The 20,301-nt window shown below is 51.4% G+C and overlaps 1 protein-coding gene across 2 annotated transcripts in view; it reads left to right on the top strand.

Moving 5' to 3' along the window:
* The window catches only part of LOC114884384 (L-gulonolactone oxidase), a 35,457-nt gene that overhangs the window by 7,984 nt on the left and 7,172 nt on the right, over positions 1 to 20,301 (top strand). Inside the window, exons 5-10 of one of the 2 annotated variants that reach the window (XM_029203373.1) lie at positions 2,218 to 2,308; positions 5,649 to 5,834; positions 13,249 to 13,356; positions 14,208 to 14,284; positions 17,897 to 18,070; positions 18,914 to 19,078. In XM_029203373.1, coding sequence (XP_029059206.1) covers positions 2,218 to 2,308; positions 5,649 to 5,834; positions 13,249 to 13,356; positions 14,208 to 14,284; positions 17,897 to 18,070; positions 18,914 to 19,078 — 801 coding nt within the window. The remainder of the gene's footprint in view (positions 1 to 2,217; positions 2,309 to 5,648; positions 5,835 to 13,248; positions 13,357 to 14,207; positions 14,285 to 17,896; positions 18,071 to 18,913; positions 19,079 to 20,301) is intronic. The other variant, XM_029203374.1, reaches the window with a different exon arrangement.

The following is a 20,301-nucleotide window of genomic DNA, read 5'->3' as shown; positions in this document are numbered from 1 at the left end:
TGGGTGCAAATCCTGCTTCTACCTTGTACCAGCTGTCACTCAAGTTCCTTGACCCTTCTGGGCCTCAGAGTTCTCATCTAGAAAATGGGTCTGTGAAATAGGGGCGCTCAGAGGCCTGCGTGAGTCAGAGGTGCCCCACACAGTAATTACCAAGTAAGTGTCGGTTCCCCCTTCATTTTCCTGGCTCTGTCTTGCTCCACAGACTCTGGAAGTGACCTTTCCCTTGTTCTCTCCACCCCTCGGGGGACTAAAGTCTAATCCTTCCTTCCTAGGTCTTCCTCCCTGAGGGCCTCACGTTTGTCCAGCTTATTTCTTTTACTTATTTATTTATTTTTATTGAAGCATAGTTGATTTACAGTGTTGTGTTAGTTTCAGGTATACAGGAAAGTGATTCAGTTTCATATATGTGTGTGCGTGTATTCTTTTTCAGATTCTTTTCCATTATAGGTTATTCCACGATATTGAATATAGTTCCCTATACTATACAGTAGGTCCTTGTTGGTTATCTATCTTATATATAGTAGTGTGTATCTGTTAATCCCAAACTCCTAATTTATCCCTCTCTTTCCCCTTTGGTAACCGTAAGTTTGTTTTCTATGTCTGTGAGTCCACTTGTGGTCTGTAAATAAATTCATTTGTGTCATATTTCAGATTCCACATATAAGTGATAGCATATGGTATTAGTCTTTCTCTTCTGACTTAATTCACTTAGTATGATAATCTCAGGGTCCATCCATGTTACTGCAAATGGCATTATTTCATTCTTTTTTATGGCTGAGTAATATTCCATTGTATATACACACCACATCCTTATCCATCCATCTGTCAATGGACACTTAGATCAGCTCTTTCAACGTGGTCCCAAGCCCATTTCCGTGTTGCTCGTTAGTCTCTGTGAGCTTCGTGGACAAGGGTAGACTTACTGCAGGTTGGTGAACCATCCCCTCCCCTGTCACGGGCACATGGTCGTCCTCAGTTCTTCACTATCGTTCATGATGCTGTGATGAACATCTTCGCGCATCTGCCTTTCCACACGCTGGGGCATTCCCTGCGACAGGACTTCTGTGATCTTCTTTTAACATTCTGGTATTTTCACAAGGGGTGATATCACCAAGTCACCCAACTAATGTGGACAAAAAGGTAAGAGTGACACAAGAGTGAGGGTAGAGGAAGGAAGAGGCTTCGGTTTCTTTCCTCCTCTTCCTGTTTCACCAGGGCCGCCCCAGGTCTCATTGCAGGAGGGTATGAGGCTAGATTTCCTCATCCTTGTCAACCTGCCTCTTTGGAAGCCAGGGCCCTCCTGCCTCTGGGGCCCTGGGTCTGTGCTGAGGGCCAGGTTGGGTCCAATACCCGCCCTCCTGGGTGGGCTCATTTCTCAAGTGTGAACCAAGGCAACTGGGCTATCGTGAAGCTGTCGTGTAGCGTGCAAAGCTCCAATCTCCTTGGCTCCCAGTGGGCCTTCTGTAAACACTGGCTCCTTTCTCCTTTCAGCCGGGGCTGGGATGTCTCAGAGAAAGCTCCTGAGAAGTAAGATTTCTGAAAAACTCCTGACCCACTCTCTTGCCTGGACCCTGAGATCTGAGCACATCTTTCTAATTCCTGTCCTCAGAGCCCACGCCGGTGGAGGCGTCTTATTCCCCTTTAGGAATCTGGTCCTCGTGCACACAGCATCCTCTTATTATTTGTTCCAGGGCCTGGAACACCAGGCTGAGGGGTGCGGGCTTGATCCTGGAGGCCCTGGGGGACCCTGGAGGTTTCTGAGCAGGGGGTGACATGATCTCCTTCTCCTGTGTCCTCCTACCATCCTGGGATGGCTGTGCAATTCTGACATGGGGACTCTACAGGCCTCGATAGGCTGGGTCTGGAGAAGTCTGGAGAAGTAGGAGCGTTTGGCCTGTGGTTGGTGGAGAAGATATTGCTGGCAGATGGAGGTCGGAGGAAAGGGATGTTCTAGGCTGCAGAAAGCCCGAGGCAGGCAGGCAGGCAGGCCTCCCCTCGGAGCTGAGCCGTATCCCCACTAGCTCATCTGACGGGCCACGCGGCTCACAGACAAGGGCTGGCTTGAGTCAGACGATCTAAGATGTGGTAAGTTGGGGACGAGATTCCCAGGCAGGAGATGGATCAACTATTCTGCTCTGAGGGGCCTCACACCGAAACCCCAGGGGGCATTGTCACAGGAAGCCTAACTGGTCCCTTCGTCCCTCCCCCTCCCTCCAGCCTGGGAGCCGTGTCAGACGTGACTGCAGCTGGCGTCATCGGGTCCGGAACGCACAACACGGGGATCAAGCACGGCATCCTGGCCACCCAGGTGAGTCTGTCTGCTTCGCCACTGACTGCCAGGGAGAGGGGAGGTTGGGACGGAGCCCCTTTCACCCTTTGCACCGTGGCTGCTGGACAAGCAGGTACTCCAGGGCAGTGTCGGCACAGCTCCACGAGGGCCTCAAACCCACCCGGTCTCACCTCTGACGGAGACTCGGCAGGGGTCCTTCAGAAACATCGTCTCCCCTAACCCTCATCCGTCCCCAGCAGACACAAGTGACGAAGGCGCCCTCATGCATGTTGACGCAGCCCTGCCTCTCAGGAGCCTCCTGGCCACCCTGGGGAAAAGGGCAAGCAGAGCAAAGGGTCCCATCCCCATTGAAAGGTCTGAAGCAGGAGCCAGGCAAAGCGAGGGGACTTTCCAGCGAGGGGACTTTCCAGATTAGCAAGTCGGGGAGGAGCCAGGAAGGAGCCCAGCACAGGCAGGCCTGGGATCCGCACCTGACCTTCACCAAAAAGCATTTCTTAAACTTCACGAGAGCCCAGTTTGGGGCACAAGTTTGGGGCTCAGACCTGCGCCCCAGACCTAAGCCTGATGTGTGCTGTGTGCGGCACGTAGGCAGATTTTTAACTCCTCTGGACATTCCTGTTTTCAGCTGTCACCTGGGGAGAATACTCCTCAACCCAGGGAGGGTGTTCAATGAGACAGCATGTGTCAATGCCAGGGGGCTGGATGACAGTTCATGACTCCTGCATCAGGAGCCACCCCTTTGGGGGGCAAACTCCTTTAACTTTCAGTTTTAGGAGGAGCTTCTAACAGGCCAGGCTATGGCTCCGTGAAGCAGGCTGCTGGGGGGTACCCATGGAGGCTGGCCGCTCACTCTCGGGGGAGAGAGAGAGACCCTCGTGCTGGCCATAGCTCACCGCGTGCCTCTCTGCCGAAGTCCACCTACACTCTGGGCCATGTGGCCTCTGGCCATCGGAACATCACTGCTAAGTGCTGGTGTTTGGCTTTTGCCTCCCAGCTCTTTGACTATTGTCTGTGTGACCAGGGAGGGGACAGGTCTCTTCCCCTCTGGCTGCCTCAGTTTGCTCCCCTGGAGAATGGGGATGATCGCAACAGCAGTGCGTGCAGGGTGCTTAGCTGAGTGTACACAGTTAGTGCTCAATACATGTTTGTGATGGGTTTGTATGTAGGACAAGGCCCTTTCCAGAGCCCACACTCTACGCTGTCAAAGAAATGTCAGCATCCTGGCGGCACTGACCGCACTGATGGCTTACGTGTTCCCCAGTCAACCAGCCAGGAGCACGGCTCCTCTGTTCTAAGGAAGACGGACACCCCGGCAGGTGCTGTCTGACTGTGGCTTCTGGGAGCTGGTCCCACGTGCTCCAGTCCAGAGCTGCATGGGGTGGATAGAAAATGGCCAACAGCACTTTCCAGGGCTTCACTTTGTTTTCTCACACACCACGAGGGGGAGCCACTTCAGAGTTACTGTTCCTTAAATCTGCACTTTGCTTTCTCATCAACCTTATGCACTCACACTGGTGGCCCTTGTCCTTTTCCTCCCCCCTCTTTCAAGCACAAAAGCCTCAGAGAATCACCAGGCAAGGGAGAGGCATCCTGAGGGGATGCCATGAGCCAGGGAAGGGGAAAGGCCCAGGGCATTCGACCATGAAGCAAAGCAAGGTAGGTTTTGTTGGACCTGATTCCCAGGCACTCAGAGCCCTCCATAGACTTGTCATTACCCTCTCAGAGCAGGGTTCACCGTCCAGGAGAGCCCAGTGGTAACTGGGGCTGAAGGATAGTAAACCACCCCTCCCAAGATTTGGCCACAGTCCTGGTCTACTCTCCAGGGGTGAGGTCAAGCTGGTTGCCTCAGTTTCTACAAAATGATCAGCAGAGTATGGAAAAGAATTCTGAGTGGCCAGAAATCAAAATGCACATGAGATTTACTGGCCACTTCCCTGAGGAGGCTCAGCTGAACAGGATGGGCCCCTGCACGCAGGAGACGGGAGGGGACTGGCATATTTAATATCCACTGTACCCCAGGCAGTTAGCTGGGTGCATCACATACTCTCTCTGAGTTGGTTATTCTCCTCATTTCACAGATGAGGGAACAGAGAGGTTAAGTCACATGCCCAAGGTCACACAGCTGGTGAACCATTGTCCACCTTTATTGTCACTGGGCCCTGCTGCAGTGTTTCACTGGCAGCTCTCATGCTCTGCCCTGGATCTCAGACAAAGTCTGATTTTTTTTTTTTTTTTTTTGCGGTACGCGGGCCTCTCACTGTTGTGGCCTCTCCCGTTGCGGAGCACAGGCTCCGGACGCGCAGGCTCAGTGGCCATGGCTCACGGGCCCAGCCGCTCCGCGGCATGCGGGATCCTCCTGGACCTGGGAACGAACCCGCGTCCCCTGCGTCGGCAGGCGGACTCTCAACCACTGCGCCACCAGGGAAGCCCCAAAGTCTGATTTTTATAAAAATCATTCTGACGCCCTCACTCCCACAGAGGGCCACCGTGCCCCATTTCTGCCAATGTCTCCTCTTTCGTCTTGGTTGCTGTTAATTAGAATTAGTTCAGCTGTATCTGTTCTCTCACCCTGAGCACCCAGCCACCAACTGCACACGTCGAAAGCAATTTGCATCCAAATGAGCAGGTAGCAGAGTGTGGAAAAGTACTTCCACAGGCAATGAAAGAGGATTCCTCTGGAAATGGGGGCCAGGATACTGACGATAACCGCCTGTCTTCAACTGCGCAGCCCACTCTTTGCAGAGACCAGAGGTTTCCAGTTGTGTGTGGCCAAGTAGGGGAATCTAGTTCCTGAGGCAAGTGAGAGGTCCCCGAATGAGAAGATGGACTCGAGTCGGTGCCCAGGGGGGCAACAGGCAGAGAGAGCCTGCAGGGGACCCTGGTCCCCGGGCTGCGTGTTGGGACAGCAGGGCCGGCTCTCCCCCGGATGCACACACATCCTCCCTTTGCCTTCACAAGCCCCCTGTACCCAGGGCCTCAGGGCTGTTTGGAGCCTGTGTCATCTTAGACTTCTTCCGGGCAGAGGACAAGCTCGCTGCATCCCCAGTGTGAAGTCCATAGAATGACCAAGGCAGTGGTGGCAGGACAAGCCACTGGGGTCCCACGGAACCACATGGCTGAGGGCCAGTGCCATCCAGACACAGCCTCCTTCTCCCCATTTCCCCTTCCTCCCTCCCCCAAGACTGAGGCTCCCTCAGGCTGTGACTGGGGACCCAGCTGGGAAAGTTCCCTGTGACCAGATGACGGTGGGCTTCTGGGACTAGGAGACACCTGGCCTCACTTCCAAGGACAAACGGGGAAGTGAGGGCATCACGCAAAGTCTAGGGGTTCTGAAATGTGGCTCTTCTCCCACTGCCAGGTGGTGGCGCTGACCCTCCTGACGGCCGACGGAACCATTCTCTTGTGCTCTGAGTCCAGCAACGCAGAGGTGTTCCAGGCGGCACGGGTGCACCTGGGCAGCCTTGGAGTCGTCCTCACCATCACCCTGCAGTGCGTGCCCCAGTTCTACTTGCAGGAGACTTCCTTTCCCTCAACCTTGACAGAGGTACTGTCTCTCCTTCATCACCGCTCAGCCTCAGAAAATAAATGGAGGGCATTAGTAAGTCATGCACCACTGAGAGCCCCCGCGGCTCTGTAGGCCCCCTGCATGGGGCAGTGGGCTGACCTCACCAGACCTTCGTTGGCCCTAGGTTACTGTAGCAGTATCCCTTTGTTAGCAGGTCAGGGGAGCTCAGAGGAACTGGATGATGCGGGGCAGAAAGGATAGCTTCTGATTGATAGCAGTGTTTTTTTGAATGAATGAAAACCCATGTTGGTTAGCTGGATGGATGGATGGATGGATAAATGGATACATGGATGGATGATGGATGGATGGATGCATGAATGAGTGGATGAATGAATGGATACATGGATGGATGATGGATGGATGGATGCATGAATGGATGGCTGAATGGATTATGGATGGATGGATGGATGAATGAGATGAATGACTGGATGGATGGATGGGTAGCATGGAGTAGGCCTGAAATGCCTGGCAAGCATGGACCTATCCCTGGTAATCACTAAGCTATAGGACTCAAATCTATGGTTCTAAGTTCCTTGGCATTTGAGTTCCTCCATAATCACCTCACCATTCAATACAGGTAGACCCTCTGTGCAGATGGAGTCGGCAGTGACGCAAGCACTACTGGCCCCACATGGTTATGGTGGGATTGGGGACCACATTGACCTGGCCTTGAACGCTGGCAGTACCACTTCCAAGCTGTGACCCTGAGCCAGCCACTGAACCTTGCTGAGCCTCAGTTTCCTCATCTAAAAGCAAAGTAAATCATGTCTACCTTAAAGTATTGAATCTGAGGATTAAATCAGGTAACACCTGCGAAGTGTCTAGTTCAGTATTAAAACACGTTCCCCACGGTACCTAGTCAGTGACGAATGGAAAATATTGTTACCTAGAATCTGGTCTAAAAATCCTTACCATTGGAATTTCTAATGCATTAAACCTCAAGGCAAAGGATTTAGATCCACAAGGCCCTTTACTCAGAGGCATGGTGTTTGGTGAAACTTTAACCGCAGAAACTTTAATCCCAGTTGGTGGCTGAGAAAGTGATTCTGGGGATGCCTGTAGGGGGCGCAGCACTGACCCCTAGAATATCAATGCTGAGCCTGCGTGGGCCAGTATTGGCGAATGAGCTGCCTGATGTTTTGGCCCAAGAAGGAATTGCTTGGCAGTGACGATGCACGGCTAAGCCAGGGAGCCCCATGAGGGTGGGGCTGGTCCATGTGACTGCCTGGAACCACCCCGGGCTCTGAGCTCTTGGGGGCCACCTCCAGTCTGCCTCCCCAGACCAGCGTTAAGGGGCAGATCTAGGCCTCTTGTTCACTCCAGGCAGGCCCTAGCTTCAAATATAGTCACGTTCTGAGGATGAGGGCTTCAATATATGAATTTGGGGTAGATGCGTTTCAGCCCAAAGCAGAGATCAACAGCCCCCTGGGCGGTTGACCACGGCAGTGGATGGGATCACCCACGGAGAGAGGGTCTGGGGGAGGACAGAAGGGAGCCTTAGTCCTTAGTGTCCGGGACAGAGCAGCCAGGAGTCCAGCGCTGTGGGGAATCAGGGATCAACATGAGGGTCTGGCCATCAGGAGCCATTGCTGACCTCGGTGAGAATGGTCTCAGTGGAGCAGTGGGCAGGTTAAGGGGGGGGGTGGGCGTCGCAGGCAAAGAAGGGAGCTGGGCAGAGACCACCTCCAACCAGAAAGGGGCTGCAACGTGCTTAGTTGTTGAATCTATTTTCCTGCCTCTCACTTAGGTCAGAACTTGTTCATTTCGAAGCTGAATACTTTGACCCAGAGATAGAGATTGCTTCTTTTTTGCAAGTAGGACTGGCCCCCGGGCACGCGTGTGCGCACACACACACACACACACACACACACACACACAATTATACAGCAGTAACACTCAATGAGTATATTGTAAGGGCTCTGGGGAAGCAGGCAGGGCCCCAAGCCTGACTGTGCAGCTCACTCTGTGTGACCTTGACCAAGTCCTTCAAACTTCTGGAGCCCCGGTTTCTTTGTCTTTTAAAAGTGGGGTCAGATTAGGTGAACCCCGAGGTCCTTTTCAGCGCGGACGTTCTGTAAACCAGTGCGACACTTCGATACAAGACTGTGTCCGCACCTCGTCACCCAGCCCTGCAGACAGAGGGTCCTCTCTTACGTTATTCTTTCTTTCCCCTGGAGCATCTGGTGACGTTCTCGGCCCTTATCCCCAAGGAGGGGCGTGAACCCTGGTGGGAAGGCCCCGTCCTTCCCCTGGGACCCCAGCCCATCCTGCAAGGCCTCCAGGGGCTAGACCCTGCTCTTCCCCCTCTTCCACGAGTCAGCAGATCCCCCGTGGATTCTCTCCCTACCCAGTAGCGGCTCCTGCTGCCAGGCCGCCCCGCGCCCTACACCCAGCTTAGGTCTCTGTCGGGCCCGGCATCAGCATACGCAGGACGCCCACGGACAGCCTTCCCTGCCCCCAGTCGCCGGCCACAGATGAGGACCGCACAGAGGGTGGGTGGCATTTACAGCCCTGGCATTTACTGCCAGCAGTATGTACAGTCAATCGGCCCACATTCGATTCACTTTTGCCCTCTCTCCACCCAGAGCAGCCTTTAAGGGGCCCCTTCAAGGGGCTGGGAATGCTTGGGAAGAAGTGTAAGATGGAGGTGGGATCCAAGACCCAGGCTGCTTCCCTATAGGAGGAAACAGCCCATAGAGGAAGGAAGGAGGACCGATCGGAGAACCGTCACTAGACCAGTTGTTCCTCACTCTTGAGTTGCATGGAGGTTTTCCTTCTAATCCAAAAGGAAAAATAATGGGGCCTCACTTCCAGGAGCACGCAGGTTCCTGAGAACCGATAGGAAGACAGTAAACCTTCCTGGGTTCATACGTTGACATCGGCTCCCGGTTTCTTGCCACTCAGGTGTCTAGGAAGCTGTCCCACCTCCCCTGGGGCTGCAGACCATGCTGCCCCGAGCGTTTGCCTCTAAGTAGCAGCTGCTCCGAGATGCACACAGCCCCCCAGCCTCATGTCGCCTCTAGACGAGGGTGGGCTCCCTGATGGCCAAGCCCTCCAGGTGGGCTGGTCGTGAGCCACAGGAGGGCATTGGAGGAGAGGACAGGAAGCCAGGACAAAGGACTGTGACGATGGCTTTCTGCATGTAAAGGCGGGTTTGAAGATTCAGCTTCTCGGCCACTTTGCCTTCCCTTGTGTGTCTTTCCTTTCCTATTCCCTTCCTCCCATCCAGCATGTGTATCTATCCTGGGGCTTCCAGCCTGAGCTCTGGAAGAGTCCCAGGAAAGCCACCACGAGGGTGCAGTGTAGAGCCTGTGACACCTCTCTGAGCCAGACCGCCCTCTCCACTGACCCGCTGTGACTTTGCACAATTCCTCCCTCCCCCAGCCCCAGCTTGGATTCCTCACTGACACAGTAGGGATAGGAGCACCACTGTCCCCACGGGGTTGCTGTCAGGACTCAAGGACACACAGCACTTGAGTCCACTGCCCTTTGTAGCCTCCGAGAGAGGGACCCTCAGTCCGTCCTCTCTCTGGCTTTATTCGAAGAGAATACTACCTACTGATACCTGCTCTGTGGGTAGATTCTAGACTCTGAATCTAACACTGCACTTTCCAGGCCACACGTGCTGGTTGCCCTAATTTGCTCAGGAGCCTCTTAACATTTGTTTTCCCTCCTCCTTCCTGCTTGGTGGTCAGTTTCTGGAGAGCAGGGATGTTATCTGAGGTCTTTTTACCTCCCCAGGGTCCACAAAATACAGACCTCAATACCAGGTAACTCAAGGTCAGTTGGTCAAGAATTTATTGAAAATCCATCCCTTTCTGGGATTTTCCGCATCTCCTCCCACCCATGCTGTGTGTGGTCCATCTCAGATGCAATTCCGTGCTTCCCGTGACTGATGTTCTTAACTACATCCCAACACGGTTTCTGAAGGTTGCTCAAAGCCGTATGAGGGGAAGGGGGAGTTCGGAATCAGTGCTTCTGGGCAGTGAGGCCAAGAAGAGGGCAGCCTTCATGGCTTTTTATGACAGTCTCAGCATTTCTGACTCTTTGCAGTCTGATTGGTATGAAATCATAGCCCGTGAGAGGACATGAGGATTTTGGAAATTGCTGTCAACCTTTTGCCCTTATGCCATGCAAACCACAATGAGATGTGAGGGGTACAGCTGGCTGCCTGCATCACCCGCTCCCGCTACGCTCTGGGAAGCAGGTTTGGTCCCAGGGACACACCAGCCTTGTCAGCAGCATCCCAATGCCTGCCACTATCTTGGGTGGTCGTTCGCTGATGACTGGGTAACCTCCAGCCATGGGACATGGAGCTCTCAGCTTCTGCTCTTGAGCCTGGTAACCAGGTCCCAAGAACCAACTCAGTAGTGGCACTAATTTGGGGGGAATGAATCCTCTAGAACCCTTCATGCCAATAACATGGCAAGGAAGACTTCCTCTGGGGCCCAAACCCCTTTGATGGTGCTCCCAGGAACCACAAGTCAGACCGAGGAAATCCATGATCCTAGGGACCCTCCTCCTCCAGATAGGATTGTTTGTAGGCCCTGAAGGGAGAGAAGAGTTAAGCTCACAATGGGATGGGCCTTGGATGGGCTCCATCGTTCAGCCACCACTCCATGCTGAGTTAGGGAGCACAGAGGGTACAGAGCTGGAGCATGCGTGGTGCATGCCTCCAGGAACTTAGAGTTTAGTGTTGGGGAAAAAGATATGCCTTGTCCCTCTAATTCAGGGAGGAAAAGAAATGACAGAGATCAGGAGAGAGGCACAAAATGTGATGTGAGAGTGGCTCTCATCACTGCATTCGGGGTGGAAATCTGGGCACGCATCTCTCAGTCACCAGAGCTGAGAAAGGGGCACCATTACATTTACTGCTAAGATTCTGGGCAATATAGGATGGCCTTGGATGCTGGGACATGAGGAAATGGGGGATTTTCTGCTCTCTCGTGTCCTAGCCCCATCCTCCATCCAAGGCCCAGACTGTGTTCCCTGCTCTCCCAGGAGAAAATCAGCTCTGCCCGGAGGTGATGGGTCAGGGGTCCACCACCCAGTCAGGAGGGAAGTGATAGTAACAGGGTTCTGGAGTTTCTTCCTGAACTTTCCCCAGGTCTATAGCCCAGCAGAAAAGGCCCTCCTCTTCAAATAAGGAATCATAGGGCCCTCCCGCATTTATTGTGTCCAAGGAGCTACGCTAGCAGCTCTAGGGCAAGGGGTTGGGAAACTACGGCCCACAGAGAAGAGCTGGCTTACTGCCTGCTTTTGTAAATAAAGTTTTATTGGCACACGGCCACGCTCCTTGTTAATGTATCCTCTGTGGCTGCTTTCACGCTACCATGGTAGAGTTGTGTAGCTGGAACAGAGACGGTAAAGCCTAAAATATTTACTATCTGGCCCTTTACAGAAAGAAAATTTGCTGATCTCTGCCCTCGGGGAGAAACTAAATATGAATGAAATCGTCACTGACCTATAGGAGACGCTTGATGAATTTCAGAGACAGATGTATGCTTCAATACCTGTAATATACTTCTGGGATGGATGTGATATAAATAGAAACTGCTTAGAATGGAAGGAGAGAGCTTTGGGTCGGGGGGTGGGGGCGGATTTACATGGAGCTTTAAAATTACAATACATCTCAGTTCAGATCCCACTTTCCAGGTACTCCACTCTCACTCGTGGCCAGTGGTGAAGGTACCGGACAGTGTCTGTAGAAGGAGGCGTCTTAGTCCTGAACTGTTTGGGCTCGATTCCGTAGGAGACGGAGCGCTGCTGGGGATTTTTGAGCTGTGTTTGGGTGCTTCCCTGTGATGTTGTCTGGAGAGATGCAAAATGGAGCAAATTATGAGGCTACTGCGAGAGGGCCGGTGAGAGCGAAGGCGGCAGCTAAGTCAGCCACAGTCCTTGGCAGCAGGAGCGGATTATAGGGAAGACTGGAGAGACACGTGCGGAGATGCAATAGGGTGACCGACAGCCTGGGCCTGGCATGGGCCGGGGGAGGTTTAGCATGGCAGCCAGGTCACTGGAAGGCAACCCATTCCTGTATCCCCCAGGCCCCATCAAGCATCGGTTAACAAGTTAGGGGGCCTCCCTGAAGTGACGACAAGGATCCAGAATTCTAAAGTTCCCCCACTGCTCCCAGATGCTCCAAACTGCAGTTTTAGGTGGGCTCGCCTCAGCGCTTCATCTTGGCTTCACCTCCCTTCCTGATCAGATGTGGAGATCACAAGTTGTGTTTAACAGCTTATAAACTGCTTTCACATCTGGCAACTCCCTTGGTCCTCACAACAGTCGGAGGGAAGGAAGGGAGGGAGGGAGGGAGGGAGGGAGGGAGGGAGGGAGGGAGGGAGGGAGGAAGGGAGGAAGGGAGGAAGGAAGGGAGGAAGGGAGGAAGGAAGGAAGGGAGGAAGGAAGACTATTAAGGTCTCTACAGATGAAGACATGCTGCCCAGAGGCCTCAGAGGGCTTCTTGAGACTCACAGCTGAGAACTCGGCAGGTGGGGAATAGGGCCGGGGCCCTAAATGTGTGGCAGCATTGCTCACATTCAGAAACAAGACTCTCCACTGGGCACAGGCCACGTGGCAGGCACTCAACTCGGAAGCTTCAGCATAGGTCATTTCATTTCATCTGCACAAGTGCCCACATGTTATTGGTGGGAAAGCCAAGGCTCAGGGGATGTGGTTCCTGCAAGGTCATGCAGCTGCGGAGCCAGGACATGAATCCAGAACTTACTCCAAGACCACTGCTCCTCCCCTACCTCCCGGCTGCCTGTCAAACCCCAAATCCGTCTCTGCTTTGGCTCAGAACTTGTCCTGTATCAGCTTGATGGATGTCAAGGAGACATGATTTGCTCTGCAATGTTATTTCCACGTGTGCAAATGATGAGCCATATTCGAGCAAGGCTCTCCTGTCCATTTTATTGAGGGCCCTGGACATGTCAGGCCTTGTGGGGATAAGCGATGATGACAATGACAATGTAAGAGTAAGAGTAGCAGCAGCAGCCCGTACCTGTACAGGGCTCACCAAGCTTGTGACACCGTTTTAAGCACTTTCTAAGCATTAATGCATTTAATCTTCATAACAGTCCTGACATAGGTACTGTTATTAATCCCACTTTACAGATAAGGAAACTGAGGCACTTGCCCAAACTTACATAGATAGTAATTACTCAAGCCAGAACAAATGAGAGGTCATTTTTGTCCTCTAAGTTACTAAAGGAAGTCCACCTGTAAGTGGATATTGTTAACGGCCAGCATCTTATAAGACACATTCTGTGCTATTTGGCAATGTTAGGACAAGTTCAGGTATTTTCTTTTGATGGTGGGCTCTGGCTCCCAGCATCCCCACCGTCATCCTGTGACCAATACAATCTCTGCTCCTCCCTCCTGCCTTGGACAGGTTCTTGACAACCTGGACAGCCACCTGAAAAAATCCGAATACTTCCGCTTCCTCTGGTTCCCGCACAGCGAAAACGTCAGCGTCATCTACCAGGACCACACCAACAAGGTAGCCGGGACATCTTCCCCTCCTCACACACAGCCCACCATTCCCACACGTCCCCACCCTCCCGCCAGCTCCCAGGGCGCCTGACGCCTGTTATCGTGCTGTTGAGCCGTGAGAGGTGAGAGGAAAAGCAAGGGTGAGCATCACTGAGCCTGAGGAGAGAAGCACAAAAGGCCAGAGGGTGGAAGGAAGAAGGAAGGTGGGCCCAGTAAGGGTCCATGTGTCTGCGGGGAGGGATGCGTAGGGGTGAGGTCAAGAGACAATCTAGATGTGGGGCAGGGGAACAGGGGACAGAGGTGTGGGCAGGACAGGATAGGCTGAGTCCTAGGAAGCTGGGCTAGACCTCAGAAGCCAGCTAATACATCCCACCTTCCCTCCAGCACCCCCATCTTTCCCACCCGCAACCGTACAGGTGAAGAAACCCTTGGTTTTGTCTCCCCACTGTGACCTTAGCAAACAAGCTGCTTCTCAGCAGAAGAAAACAAAACCATCACTTAGGATGTTGTTGATTGAACAAGTCAGGCAAAAGCCAGGACACCTACTGTGTGTATAAGGGGCTGGCATAGGGTTCATAAAGGATGATTGCTGGACACCCGGCTCGTGGGCTCTGAAGAGGAGGGACAGATGCACATTTTTGTCTTGTGCAAAATACATGAATACATGAACATATAAAAAAAGCATGAAACCGAGGGGATAGGGCATGGGAATCAGCGGTAGGAAGTGAGGCTTTCAATCATCCTGGCAGGTGGGTCACCCTTCCCCCATGACACACACACAGCCTCTCCTGGGACACATCTCCCTCTAAGGAGACACTCAGCTCTGGCCCCAAACTGACCACAAATTCTGCTTCTCAGCCTCCCTCCTCTTCAGCCAACTGGTTTTGGGACTATGCTGTTGGATTCTATTTACTGGAGTTCCTGCTCTGGATCAGGTAGGAGGAATGCAAGTGTCTCTTTTCCGAGCACCCGCCATATACTGTTGCAGATGTGGTCCATCAGAAGAACAACGTCCTACCTAGTTGTGCAAACTGGGTCTGTCTCCTGGGTCCAGAGCAGGGGTTTTCAACCCTGGGGAGCTTTTTAAAAAATACCAGTGCCCAAGCCGCACTCCCTGGCTCACAGGTGTTGTGAAGCTTCGTATTGTCCTGTTTCTTACCTCCTTCCCAGCCTGAAGTCTGTGCTCAGGCTCAGGCCCCATGTCTGCCACCAAACACGTAACTATGAGTGATGGGGAAGGTTTTATGGGGCCTTGAGTGGTGACTCTGTATCCAGCCAAGACATGGAATGGCATCAGATAAAGATGTTTGAAATGTTTCATACATGTAAATAATATAGGCAACACAAATTTAAAATATAAAGACTAATATAGTAAGCACCCACATCTTGTTGTTGCTACCGTATTAAGAAGTGAGACAACACTAGTAAAATTGGAGTCCTCTGGGTGGAACTCCCAGATCACAGTATCTCCCCAAAAAGGTAAACCACCCCCCCAGACTTTATGCTTATCATTCTCTTGCTTTTATCGATACTGTAGTTTTCTGAATCCTGAAAGAAGAAATTGGTAATTCAGCTTTGATAGTGATATTTCTCCATGTTGATATGAATAGCTGTAAGTAGTCATTTTTCACCGTACGCATTTACCACGATGTATGTATCCATGCTCTTGTTGATGGATATTTGGGTTGTCTCCAGGAATATTTTTGTCCATTACAAACAACGTTCCTGTGAGCATTCTGGAAAATTGCTTCTGATGTCTTGAGTATATAATCATGAGTGGAATTCCTGGGTCACCAAGTATAAGCATCTTTCGTCTTATAAGATCAAGTTGTTCTCCTAAGTGGTAATACCAAGTTAACTGCCAAGCACTGTGAGGTTCTCCGTCCTCCATAAGCTGTGCAAAATTGGACCTGTCAGGCTTTTAAATTTTTGTGTGCTATGTGTTAAATGGTACCTCATTATGGTTTTTAATTCTTATTTCCCTGATTATTAATAAGGTTGCCCAGCTTTTCAGTTTATTGATCTTTCAGATTTCTCTTCTGTGAGGTGCCCATTTATGCACTTTGTTCTTTTAAAAAATTGGGTTTTTTCTTAGTGCTTTGTACAGCTTTATTTACATGTATCTTGAGCACCAGCCCTTTTCTGGTTATGTGTGTTGCGTCACCTTCTCCCTGTTGGTGTCTTATCTTTCACTTTCATGGTGTTTTATCATGTGTAGATGTATTTAATTTTATCAAATGTAGCCATCTAGTCTTTTATCTTGAGGACTCTGGTGTCTTTTTAAAGATGGTGAGCCCAACCTAGAGGCCATCGCTCCATCAGATGACGGATCGGGGGTGAGAGTGGAAAATGCCCAGCCAGCTTCTCTCCCCTTCCATCACAGCAGCCTGGCAGTTTTATGTGCTTGTGTCTGTGGAGTCTGGTCCCAGGGAGCATCTAAATAAATTGGGCTGTAAATCACAGTTGGCACATCCCAGCCAGGGCGGATGCTCCGAGGGAGCTCCGTGACCTCTGAGCACAGCCCATGTGGCCCCCCTTTTCATGTCTTCTGGAAACTGCATCCACCCAGCCTCATCCCTGCAGCTCTGGGCCTCTTGCTGAATTATGTGCCCAAGGATGCGGGAATGAAAACTAACATAATGGATTGGATACCTGGTGACTTAATGGCTGCTTTGCGATCAGACTCACTATAGCCCCATGAGGGCAGGGATGCTGTCTGTCCTGTCAATCCTCAGAGCCCCAAAGAACACCTGGCACCTAGAGGAGGCTCATAGTATTTGTGTAGGAAATGCTAACGAAAAGCTTGGTCCCTGTCCTTGAGGTGTTCAGTAGCGGTCAACCGTATGGGTGATGGTGTTGGCCCTGGCTGACCAGGACAGAGAGACAGGCTTTCTCGGGAACAGATCCCTGGAGGGTCAGCCAGGACCAGGGCCAAGCTCAGCTCCTGTGCTGAGAACAGCCTGGTGCCCTGGGGCCGGTGGGAGCTGCCCCATGGCCATGCTGGCCTGGGACACCAGAGAGCATCTGCCTTGAGAGAGACAGCGTTCTCCTCCTCTTCCAACCCCTGCAGCGTGTACTTTTCACCCTCCCAACCCCTGCAGGAGAAGGAGAAGCAAGGAGAAGGCTGATTTTGCTTTCTTGGCTTCCCAACACATCTACAGTGAAAATTGATTTCTTTTATAAAGACAAAAAAAATGAACTTTAATCTGTGTGTGTGTAAGTATACATTTGGAAGAATGTGACTTGGTGAATGAGTTTCCCAGAGCAGAAAGCCAGGTGACAGCTCCTTCATGGCCCAAGAAGCACAGAGCCTTCCCTTTGCAATTCCTTGGGCAGCTCATTTCCAAACACAAGAATCCATAAGCCCAGCCCCCATGCTAGGCCACTGGCCCCCACTGGCCGCTTACAACAATCAAGTCCTCCCAGGATGGCCAGGTGTGGAAGGAGGGTGAATTACTACAGTCCTTATGGAAATTAAACTGGCAGCAACCTGCTGAAATTAAAACTCTGCCTGCCCTTTGCCCCAACAATCTGGTAAGAATATAAGTACAAAGACCTTTGTTATGGTGTGGCATGTGGTGGTACTACACCGAAAATGACAGGTTTTGGCGAGGATGTGGAGAAATTGGACCCTTTTGCGCTGTTGGTGGGAATGTAAAATGGTGCAACCGCTAGGGAAAACAGTACGGAGGTTTCTCAAAAACTTAAAAATAGAATTTCCATATGACCCAGCAATTCCACTTCTGAGGATATATCAGAAAGAACTGAAAGCACGATTTCAAAGAGATATTTGCACACTTGTGCTCACAGCAGCATTATTACAACAGCCAAAAGGTGGAAGCAACACAGGTATCTGATGGATGACTGGATAAACAAAATGGGGTATGTCCATACACCGGAATACTATCCAGCCTTAAAAAGGAAGGAAATCCTGACACATGCTACAATGTGGATGAATCTTGAAAACATTATGCTAAGTGAACTAAGCCAGACACATAAAAGGACAAATATTGTGTGATTCCACTTTTATGAGGCACCCAGAGTAGTCGAATTCATCGAGACAGGAAGTAGAACGGAGGTTGCCAGGGGCTGGAGGGAGGGCGCAGTGGGGAGCTGTTGTTTAGTGGGGACAGAGCTTCAGTTTTGCAAGATTCTGGAGGTGCACCACACAGCGATGTGAATATACTTAACACTACTGAACTGTACACTTAAACAATGGTTAAGATGGTAAATTTTATGTTACGTGTTTTTTTTTTTTTTTAATCAAAGTTTGGGTTTTTCACCAAACCCAAACCCTGAAAATAACCTAGTCATTAAAGGGGAAGAGAGGGATAAAATGTGAGATAAAATCCATAACTGGATCACGGGGCAGCCATGGAGAGAGTGATGGAGGGCGATATTCACATTCCCTGGAGGGATTTCCAGGCTGTAGGTAGGCGTACATGGCAGAGTATGTGGAGAATGAAGTCCTGGTTTGTAAAGGACTCAGCCCAGTGCCCAGCAAACAGCCGGCTCTCACTCACTGCTGGATAATACAATGATCACAGGCCCCTCTGCCCTGCCCCCCCCAGCACCTTCCTCCCAGGCCTCGTGGGCTGGATCAACCGCTTTTTCTTCTGGCTCCTGTTCAATGGGAAGAAGGAAAACTGCAACCGCAGCCACAAGATCTTCACCTACGAGTGCCGCTTCAAGCAACACGTGCAGGACTGGGCCATCCCCAGGTAGGGGCTGTGTGGGCCAGCCTGCGGGTGGGTCGGCAACAAACAGATTCCCTTGGGATCTGCCCTAGCACGTACACTGCCAACCAGGCTCCCCGTTCTACCTGTTATTAGTGGGGGGCAAACTGGAGGCTCTGAATCCCCATCTGGTGCCCTTGCACCATTGTGACTCTCAGGGAAACCAGCCAGGGGATCCCCTCCGCTTTCCCCATCAGCTCCTCTCCAGCCATGCAGCTGGGTAACAGCAGGCTGGCCAGCATCTGGTTTTTCTGAAAGACTGTCACCTGCGTTGTCCCTCGTCGGCTGAGTCCATGGAGCAGGCTGGGGGCCGGTACTCTGCATCTCAGTCCCTAGGGACACACCCCCTCGGGACTGAGGCTAGGTCTGTAGCCCAGATCACTGCAGCTTTCTCTCTGAATTGCCCCTCTTTGTCCCTCTTCAAGAAAAGGCGGGGGGGGGGGTTGGTGCCCAGGGCTTAAGGGGTGCCTCTGTTACCATGTTCAGGGGCTGAGGCCACCACACTCTTGGGGAAGGACTATTAGAAAAAGTAGAAGTCTTGGAATCAGAGTGACCTGACTGTCTGAAAAAGAGGAGGCTGGGGCATGGGACAGCTGTGGTCAGAGACCCAAGGGGAGCCCCCGATTGGGTGGGGTCCCTGGGATCTGAGCTGGGAGCAGTTGGTAGGTCTCCTCTTCTGTGAGGACTTTGAGAGCAGCCATGAGGAAGGGGCCTCCTGGGGACCGGGATCCCCGAGGCCCTCAAGGCTGGGAAGCCGTGCAGAGCCTCATGGGAGCTCAGGAGGCCCCTTCTTGAGGTCTGGGTTCCATCCCCCTGGGCCGAGTGCAGAGAGAAGACCAAGGAGGCCCTGCTGGAGCTGAAGGCCATGCTGGAGGCGCACCCCAAGGTGGTGGCCCACTACCCCGTGGAGGTGCGCTTCACCCGGGGGGACGACATCCTGCTGAGCCCCTGCTTCCAGCGCGACAGTTGCTACATGAACATCATCATGTACAGGTGAGCAGCTCGTGGAGGGGGCAGGGTGGGGCTGGGCTCCCTACCCCCACCCTGCCACCCTGCTTCGAAGGGACCCCTCTCCTTTCCCAGCTTTCAAGTCCAGTTCAAACACCACCTTCTCCCGGGAGACTTCCCTGATCCTGGCCGCAGAAAATCGTCTTTCTCTCCTTCGAGTTCCTACAACCACCCTTTCTAGCCTATGTTATGTTAATGCAGTCATTAATATTAATGAATATGTAATAGTAATGTTAATGTTAATATGCATAGCTACTACTTGTGAAGCTGATATTACTGAATGACAAGTCTATGCTATCTCATGTGCCTGCCCTAGTCATTGATTCCGAGAGCCTGGCACTGTGTCGAGAAGGATTCTGAGGCCAGGTTTCAGTTCAGCCAAAAAGAGAATCAGGCCTGGATGCATTTGTCCATCTTAACCGGCTCCACCAGGCCCTGTGCCGATACCTTAACCTCATGACTGCGTTATCTTTTTCCTGATTAGTTGCACAGTAATCTCTTGTATGAGGCTTACGGGCATGGACGGTTTAAGAAGCTCCTCTTTTCTAAAACTTCCTGCCTAAGACATGTCTTCCTTCCTTCCCATCCCCCATTGATAATAGCCCTTCTCTGACTTTGCAAAAGACAAATATACTCTCTCCCAGCCTGAATCTTACTATGCTGTATTTCTCCAGCATGTTAAAAACCCCAAACTCAAGGGATCCCAAGGGACAATTCAAGAAGGCGCTGTCCTGGCGGGAGTCCCTGAAGCCAGAAGAGAGTTTCTGAAACACGTACTGAATGAGAGGAGGCTTATTTCATGTAGGGACAGACTTGCAGCCAGCCTCATCCACATCTGTCTGTCTATCTTATCCCTACCTGTGCATGTAAATTCAGAAGTGAGAAAGTTGCCATGGGGCTGCATCATAACATTTGAATTTTTTAAAGCTCTGACTTCGACTTTTTCTGTCAGTAAATCTGACTTTGCAGGACTGACCAACTAGGTTATATGGCCATGCTTTCCATACATCAATGAGGGGATTCTGATACAAATATTTATTTTTAAGGTTTGTGTGTGTGTGTATATATACATATATATATATATATATATATATCTCCTTAAAGTAATCTTTACATTAAATTTTTTTAATTTACATTTTAAAATATTTAGATTTAAAATTGAAATCTTCAAGCTACATGAGTATATAAATATACATACATATATGTGT

Source organism: Monodon monoceros, unplaced genomic scaffold (assembly GCF_005190385.1).
Source record: "Monodon monoceros isolate NGI ecotype Baffin Bay Population unplaced genomic scaffold, NGI_Narwhal_1 Super_Scaffold_5, whole genome shotgun sequence".
NCBI lineage: Eukaryota > Metazoa > Chordata > Mammalia > Artiodactyla > Monodontidae > Monodon > Monodon monoceros.
Note: the sequence above shows the minus strand (reverse complement) of the source record. Positions and strands in the feature narration are given on the sequence as shown.